General features: G+C 44.1%; 1 protein-coding gene and 1 pseudogene across 10 annotated transcripts in view; both read right to left on the bottom strand.

Moving 5' to 3' along the window:
• MAPKAP1 (mitogen-activated protein kinase associated protein 1) overlaps positions 1-9249 on the bottom strand; it is a 229560-nt gene that overhangs the window by 37295 nt on the left and 183016 nt on the right. For all 10 annotated transcript variants that reach the window (XM_015594280.2, XM_015594281.2, XM_025051281.1 and 7 more), the window contains one exon: positions 1845-1985. In XM_015594280.2, coding sequence (XP_015449766.1) covers positions 1845-1985 — 141 coding nt within the window. The remainder of the gene's footprint in view (positions 1-1844; positions 1986-9249) is intronic.
• Positions 2400-2518, bottom strand: LOC112484801 (annotated as a pseudogene).

The raw sequence follows: 9249 nt of genomic DNA on the forward strand, positions 1-9249 counted from the left end.
GATACGAAGTTCATTGCAGGATTCCCGGCTTGAGTTTCTAACGGTAAAATTCTAGAAACGATAATATGTAGCTGAAGAATCTCTTCCGGATTCCCATGCAGCTTTCCCAGAGATCTTAACAGTTGTTTTTTTTTTTTTTTTTTTACCACTTTGGAGATTTAGCGTTTGTGGGAGAAAGAAACAGTCTAGAGAGGGGAAAGGAAGGTGGGTTCTGGGTTTTGGTTCAGAGTTCCTGGTGCTAATTCACCTACTGAGTCTGTTCGAATCACCCCCACCTTAGCAGCTGATGTTCACCGGGCACTTGCTATGTGCCAGGCGCCTTCCTAGGCACCATGCGTGTGGTGACATTTCATCCCCATAATTACCCTATCTGTAAGATAGAGACTATTATCTCCATCTACAAATGAGGAAACTGGGACTCTGAATCGCTTGCCTGTGGTGAGACAGCTAATAAACGAGCCAGGGTTTGAACCCAGGCCTCCAACTCCTGAGTCTGTCCTCTACTTTGCCTCTCCACTAACAGCTCTCATTTACAGTTTTACCAAGGGCCCGGCCCTGCGCTAAGTGCTTTACATGGAGTACCTGGCTTGTTCCCCACAGCAACCCTACGAAGTCACGACCACTGGTATTCCCATTTAAGCTGAAAGAAACTGAGGCTCAGCAAGATCAAGGCACTTGCCTGAAGAGCACTGAAAACACTTGTGATTCTGATGTGCATCTCTCAGTTACTAAGCTGTACTGACTGTCGGCATCTTTCAAGCTCTTGTCAGTCAAGTTGGGAAGAAATCTTTGAGAGATTTTGAGAGTTATTACAAATCAGCCACACTAATGCCAACATTAGAAAAGACTTTATGATGAGACACACACAGAGCATTTGCGAGGAACAAAATTAGTGAGCCCTAGAGTTAGAATCTGAACCTTCTCCCTTTATGCATGAGGCAAATGCGGTCTGGGCAGGGGCAGTGTGGCTGATGCTGGTGCAGAGCCAGGGTGCAGCCCGGCCCCCTGACCGAGGAAGCCAGGCGTCCGTACCCACTGCCCTGCTTCCCACCACCCTGTTAGGGAGCAGATGCGCTTGCACTGGCCAGACCAGGATCCTGCTGACACCACCACCTACCTGCTGTGTGAGTTCGAGCATGAGCCTTTACCTCTCTGCACCTCATCTACCTTCTCTGTTAGACGGGGACAGTAAAAATACCTACGTTTTAGGTAGCTAAGCAGTGCATATAGAGCACTTAGCACAGTGCCTAATGCACAGTGGATGCTATAAATGACAGCCATGATGACGATGACGTACTAATATTATGTTGACTGTGATGATACTTTTTCTACTCCTGTGAGGTTTAAGTCAAAACAGAAATTTAGCACTTAACTGGAACAAATTACCCCAAATACTAGTTAAAAGTTAGTTCCAGATTACCTGGTGAGGGTCCAAATACAACTTCTGAGACCATTAAAAAGCTTCCCAAATAAACGCATGAATGAGTCGGCAATGAATGCAGTGAGTATGGAAAGGCAAGTGGCAGCTCTGCACAGCAGTTCCAAGGACAGCACGGAAGAGAAGTACGGAACGGAAAGAACTGTGGCCTTCACACAAGTCAACCAGTTTGAAAAGAGTCTCAAGTCAGTTCTATTTCTAACTTTCTGCTTCATAAAAAAGAGACGAGACAGAACTCAGCTGGGAAAAGGGAGGTACCTTAAATTTCATTGTTTAAACATTTTCTCTGAAAATAAATTACTGTTAGTCATTCAGGTCACATAAAAGTTGTACGCTGTTTCTTCCCCTATTTCTAAATTGACCACAGACATAATAGGTTGAGTTCATCATCTGTTCACGCACTTACCTAACTGTACGTCGGTTGTGAATCGTAGTCTGTGGATCATGCTGACTTTGAATGACTTGTAATGGTGGCTGCTAAGCATGTCCTGTACTGTAGCTATGTCAATTTGCGAATCCTCCTCAAAAACCCCGTCTGCCCTTGAACCTGGGGAGGAAAAAGCAGTTTAACACATAAAGATACACGAGGCTTGGCAAATGGTGTCTGCTTAAAATGCTTTGGGATAAATTAAAATAATATGGGCTATTTAATTTGGAGAAGAAAAGGCTGAGCGATGACTTAATAATGCCATTCCAGTAAACAAGAGAATGGTAACATATTAATCATTCAACAATTAATTCCACAAACACTGCCTATTCCATGGCAGGCCCTTGGCTACGCAGCAGGGGTACAGGAGAGGAAAACAGCTCGCCAGTCTCCACAAGACCAAGTTAAAATCGCAGAAGGATGGGAGGTCACACTTGTTTCTTTTTAGGCGAGGCAACCCTTGGTTGACCTCACAGAATGCAAGGACCTTGTCAGCTTACGATACCTTATTTTTTAAAAAATTTTTATTTTTTACGCCTTTAGCACCGGGTCTTCCTAGGTGGTCTCCCATCCAAGTACTAACCAGGCCCGACCCTGCTTAGCTTCCGAGATCAGACGGAATTGGGCTTGTTCAGGATAGCATGGCTGTAGGCTTGTTTCTTTTTTTGACATTAAGTTGCCCGATCATAAAAGTAATCCATGCTCCTTGAAGAATCTCTGTCTTTTCCAAGATTCTCAAACCGTCCGTTTACTAGCTTCCTGCCCCGTGCCCCAGGGCCCACTGGTGCAGGCGTGAGCCTGCTTGTGCTTGGACGTCTGGAACAGTCTCCTCGCTGGCCTGGCCACCAGGCCCCCTCTGCAATCCAGCCACCACAGGACTTTCTGATTCATTTTTCTAAAGCTTTGATTATTTATTCACTGATCAAATGTTTAGCGAGAGCTCTATGCATGCTAAGCACTCTGATATGTGACACTAGAGACAACTAAGAAGACTGGTACTCAAAAATTGTCCCTGGCTTCCCATGGCTTCCTGAATGATGTGCACTTTTTTTCACCCAAGCAATCAAGACTGTCCATAATCCGGGTGAAACATAATTTATCAATTCTACTTGTCACTCCTCACATATTCCTCCTTTCGGCTCTTCTGAAACACGTCGGATGGCGCTCAGGTTTGGGTTTTTCAACTTCTGGGCCTTTGCTCATATGTCCTTGGCCTAGAACACCATTTCCGCTCTTACCCTGGACCTGTCAAAAGCCCACCCAGGCTAGCTCAAACTCCACCTTCTGCTGAATTAATTCCACCGCAGTTGGTTTGTACTGGACCCTGGAGCCAGGTAGACCTGGGCTCAATTTCTAGCTCTGCTTCTAATATGCTGTATGATCTTGGCCAAGTGACTAGCTCTCTGAACCCCAGTTTTCCACCCACAGAATGTCAAAATGTATTTTAAAAATCAAACACATAATACGTTGAATGTATAGCAGTCATGATTATTTTCATTCTACTGTCATAGAGGATCATCACATTCGGCCTTGCACCAGATGCCTGAGTGGTTGCTCTGTCTTAATTAGGAAGCTGTGTGAGGGCCAGGAGATTCTCATTCATCTCCGTGTCTTCTCCTGCAAGCAGTACAGGTAACTGGCATGCTCTCACTAAATGCTGCTAGATAGATAGATAAACAAACAAACAGAAGCTACTACGTACGAGTGCACACTGCACATCAGGCATGGTACCAGCACTTGCCACACGCGTTTAAGCCTCACGATAACCCAGCTGTCATTCTCATCCGACGCTTTGGGAATCTGAGGCTTTCGAGGCAAAGTCAGGTGCCTAAGGTCACACTAGGCAAAGCTAAACTGTCTCTCACCCTCCAGAGTTTGAACTGTGGTCTTCTGAGGGTGTAGCTGCTGGTGCCTGTCACCACTGGGAGGGAGCCCCTGTCCAGCAACCAGAGTAGGTGCCCTAGGCCTTGTGTTGAGCACCGGATGGTCCCATGGGACACCCCGAGAGCACTCCTTGGGACAGAGTTGGAGGAGTAAAAGTCTCTAGATTTGGGTATAAAACAGGAAAATTCTGTCACATAACTGGCAGCCTGACAACTACGTGCTTTTCCTTCTCATAATTACTGCTTACAGGACAAGCTTCTAAGTCAAAGCTGGTTCCTGAAGCCTTCACACAGGATAAAGCAAGATAAAAATTTACTGGATGAGAACCTGGTGCCATGTTTACAGGTAGGTGGGGATCGGAGAGGCTGAGTGACTTAGCCAATGTCACATCGCGAGGACTAGCAGAGCTGCACTCAGCATCTGCAAGGGCCACTGAGTAACCCAGTTTCCTTTCTCTGGAACACCTGTGATTTTGAATGAAGATGCCACCATCATGACCACGACTATCTCCTGGTTAATGTCCACATCTCGAACTGAGAAGCTGGCTAGAAATCTGAGTTTTAAATAATCATTCACTTTTCCTGATATGCATTTTACGGACTTGCCAAGATGTGTTTATTTTTATACAGAAACTTCTATATACATGAGAACTGTGGAGAATTCTGGTGAAATATTAAAATCTTTTCATGTTTTAAAAATCATTTAAAGTCCTCTTTTCTGAGAAAATGCCATTATTAGATACAACTTAGCTTAAGAACCTCTGTTTTCTTCACTAATTAGTATTTTCTAAATATTGCAGGTATTTGATTTGGAAAGAGGTAACGGCTCATTATGCTAAAATGCCAATTACTAAAAAAAAACATACTTAAGAGTTTTACATTTTATGATGTTGGATTAAAACCAATTTAAAAATTACTATAACGTGACATATAATTTTTTACTGAGCAATTTCAATGCCAGCTGCTAATAAAGCATCTTAGCTGTAAATGATAATTCAGATGCTTTTAGATAAAGTGGTGCATAAATATGGCTGGAAATTGATTTAGCTTTCTACAGAAGCTACTGAAGAATGACATATTTTGTTTAATACACCAGCTAATGTAGTCCTAAAAGCTCAAACAAGTGCCAGTTTTCACTCCTAAATTTGCTGTGGGAGATTAATGAAAACTTTATATTTTGCTGAAATGTTAATAACGGGCAGATGAGATGATAGGATTTTAGTAGAGGTCTTAAAGCTATGGAATAACCAGCAAGGCTTGTCAATTTCCTTATATTAATTTTGTTCCAGACTTACACAGCCGGAGCTGGCTCAACACACTAATGCTTCTTGCACTGACCTTCTACTCTCTGACAGCGTAAATTCATATCCCATTTGAGGATTTAAGTCCCCTGATACTTGAATGAGTTCTGAGCTGGCCCCAGCTGACAAGGGGCATGTTTGCTTTTATGATGAGAAGGGCAACAGCACCTGGGCGAGCAGAGCGAGAGCAAACAGGCCTGCACGTGCCTCCGATATCTGCTGCTCACCCAAAGCAGGCTACCTGCTTCGGGTCTCGGAGGTCCGGAGCCATTTCTCAAAGCAGGCTCAGGAGCGCCGCTGCTTGGAGGGGCACGTCTGCGTGTACAGGTGAGTCAGGTACGCAACCTGCAGCTAGTCTCCTCACGCTGGCACGGTGCCAGGCTGTGGAGGAACGCCGGTGAGGATAACGAGGGTCCTGATCTTCGGGAGCTTACAAACTCGCTACAGGACACAAAGAAAACAGTACAAGGCACAGTAGCGCTTGACACATGGAGCATGCAACAGACGCTTTATCTAAAGACCAACATCTGAAGTAGAACGTCACATCGAACGCATGTTTCTGGACCAGAAAAGTTCTGTGACTTTGCATGTACGGCTTTACTGTTTACATCCTTCTCGAAAGGCGCGAATCCAACCACACAGGGAACATGCTTGGCACTGCACTGTATGCACATTAAAATTACTGCTGTACTATAAACTGCACACTTAACAGCCCACCTCTGTTCAAGAGAAGACATTTTTATCTTCTCAAAGCAAAAAGTGGAAAGAAACGGAATGCCTTACAAATAAATATAGTAACAAAAAACATTCTTCTGTTAATTTAATTGAAATATAACCCTTTGGTATTTTGTTAAATTAGCAATTAAAAAGGTCACAAGCAATTAAATGAAACAAAAGCCACACTGGGTTCATCTACATTAATGCTGAACTCGGTCTCCCCGTGAATGACAAGACAAATTGTAATGGTGCCTTCAAAGACTTCACAATGTATTTTGTCAAAGTCGGGAGTGTTAATGTCTCTATGTGCCATGGATTACCATAATGTATCGTGTCAAAACGCTCGAGCTGCAATAACTCAAAGATGTACTGTGATAGATCAAATTTTGGGGCGGGGCCTAAAAGTGACTTGAACACTAGCACTCAAATGGATGACAACAGGCTATGGAAGAATGACAGAGAATACATTCGCAATGTAGAAAGGCTGGAGGGACCGGCAGAAAAATACGAGAATGCTAAGAGCTTAACTCTCTAGAGTAAGGAATCAGAGAGGGAGAAAGAAGCAATGGTACCGATCTTAATGGCAAAACCAGGCCTGAGCAGGAGGGGTACAGGGCAGCAGAGACGAGGTGGGAGAGGCAGGTGGCATCCGGGGCCAGCAGCAAAGAAAGAAAGAAAGAAAGAAAGAGGAGGTGCTGACCGGGGCCAAGGGCTAGGAAGTGGCCTCGGGGCTTAATAACATTGGAAAGAACCCAGAACACAGAGTTCGGAGATGTAGATTGATCCTAACTCTGACACCAAAGGTCAAGACTGGGTCGAAACCTTGTCCAAGATGCCACTGTCGGGCAGAGGCAGAGCTGGAACAGACACACGGGACTCTAAGTCTCTGCGGGCCATGGATTGCCATGACGTACCCTTGGAGTCCATGTTCCTCCTGCTGTCCTCCCCGCCCCACCCTCACCTCACCACTCTCCTAGGAGCAGAAGCAAGGAGAGAAACTGTGCGGGTACCTGTAGACTCTCCATCAGTGGTTCTCACGTGCAGTCCAGGCCCCACTGGAGAGGGTGAGCCCCAAGAACCCTTTGGGGGTCCATAATTTCAAAAACATTTTCAAAATAACAGTTCGACATCATTAGCCCTTTTCATGCCTATCATCTTACAAATGCACAAAGTAATAACAAGTTCATTGACATGGCTCTGATTCCACACTGCAACTAGCCTTTAAGAAACTATCGCTTGAATTTTGGTATAGTCATAAAAACGAATAACCCTATGACCTGAAAGGCTACTGAAGTACTTTTCTCTTTTCCAACAACATATCTGCGTTAGGCTGAATTTTCTTCATATACTTCAACTAAAACGATGTAATAGACTAAATGCAGAGATGTGAAAATCCAAGAGTCTTCTATAAAGCCAGATATTACAGAAACTTGCAAAAATATAGAACAGTGCCAACTGGTTTAGGTAATTAGTCAATAATTTATCTTCCCGATGGAACAAAAATAAATGCTCTTCAGGGAAAGAAAACAAAATTAAGCAGTACCACTCTTCTCATTAAATTTTTAAGGAAAAATAGTTATTTTTCATAAAAATTTACATTAACATGTAATAGATTTATTATTGCTTTTTAAATGAATTCATAAATATTTAAAAATTTCTCAGTTTTTAACTCTAATAAATATATATAACCCAATAAACGAATGCTCTTTGGGGTCCTCAATATTTCTTGAGTGTGAGGCAGTCCTAAGACCAAAGGGTTTGAGAACTGTTGCTTTACTGGTTCCTATGGCATGTTTTCATTGTTCCTGGATGTCCATATGTACACTCAAGATGAGACGTGAAAAGTGCAGTTACAGCTGTGGATCTGTGTACATACGTGACAACACACATCGAAAGAAAGCTTGTATGCACATTACAAGTGTAACAGACTTGTCAGGCGATCAGATAAAAACTAATCATAACTATTATTGTTTTATAGTTTAAAAAGTGTTCTCATTGGAACTGAGGGAGACACAGATACAAACGTGACTTTCAGACAAATGGGTGCTAACCATTAAATCAAAGCTCAGATGAACTCACTGTATGCTACTGGCAGCAGCCTTGTGTTCCTAGATACGAACTACATGGGACTTTAAGCTTCGTGTTATGGTTGGTTCAGACTAAATCTAAAAGCTCTAATCTAGTTATAAGCTAAAGCAACTTCAATCTTTCTTCTCCAAAAAGATCTATGCCAGCTCTAGAACCAACCAGAAGATCAATGGCCACTGTCACATCCTCACCTTTATGCTCTCTGTAGCATGACGACAATGTTGCAAGTTCACAAATGGCCCCCCAGCACCAACCATGTGACAGGGGCCGTGCTCCTGCTTCAGGAACACGGGAAGATGGCAGGATTCCCAGATGATGGGACCGGCAATTCACAGAAGGAATAGTATGGGAAAAACACGAAGCACACAAAGTGTGAGCACACACACTAGACGACGAGCAAGTGTTTGCATTTGGCTGGAGCAGAGAGTGTATAAAGGGGAGCAGTGAAAAATAAAACGGTGGGGGAGGGAGGGGAGGAGTTCTTCAAAGGTAGGGGCGTGTCCACTTCAGGACCTGGAACACGGTAAAATCCTGCTGTGCATATAACTGACTGAACTAAGAGGAAACGAACCATCCTCTACCCCTCTATGCAGAAGGCTTATTGCTACTCCCCTGCAGAACAGTCCCGCCCTCAGCTAACCTGACTTTGCTCAGGTTACACCGGCAGGCCAGAAGGTCCTTCTCACTCTTTAAAATGTATACACTTTAAGGTCTAGTCTAGAATCTTCCCTGACCCCCCTCCTGAGACCTCCATCCCTGAAGGCTCTTATTATAAGCCTCTTACACAATCGGCATCTGTGCTCCCCTCCTGGACAACGAGCACGTCTGAGGGCCGGACCACTCTACCCCCAGAGCACAGAGTAGGTGTTCGGTAAATGCTGCTGGGGGCGTGAATGAAGTTTGCTGCAGCACAGTTAACCATGACTCTCCCTGAGTCTGTACACCATCCCCTGTATTTACCTCGAGCCTAACACACCGATGCTAGTTTTCCATTCAGACCCCCGTCACTGGGATCCTGCCTCAGCAAGTGCAATAGCAGTTAACACTTCCTGAGTGTTTACGCCAGACGCTATGCTTAGCACTTTAAATACATTATCTCATTTAATTTGCTCAATCCTCCTTTATGTTGGATATTATCCTCTCTTTACAAGTGAGAAAAATAAGGCTCAGAATGTCATCCTGCTGGTATAGCCATATAACAGTGTAAGCTGGAGCTAGGAACTGAATCCTGGTCTAAGTCCAAGAACGTGCCCTGAACTACCACATAGCCCCTTGGATAGATGTGTTTCTCGGAAGGGCTGGGGCTGTACAAATCCACGGGCCACAAAAATATCTGAGGAGGACACAACCATGCCTGGCCTTGTCAGAACAAAGAATCGGGGATAAAAGCTAACA

This window comes from Pteropus alecto, unplaced genomic scaffold, assembly GCF_000325575.1.
Source record: "Pteropus alecto unplaced genomic scaffold, ASM32557v1 scaffold67, whole genome shotgun sequence".
In the NCBI taxonomy this organism is placed as follows: domain Eukaryota; kingdom Metazoa; phylum Chordata; class Mammalia; order Chiroptera; family Pteropodidae; genus Pteropus; species Pteropus alecto.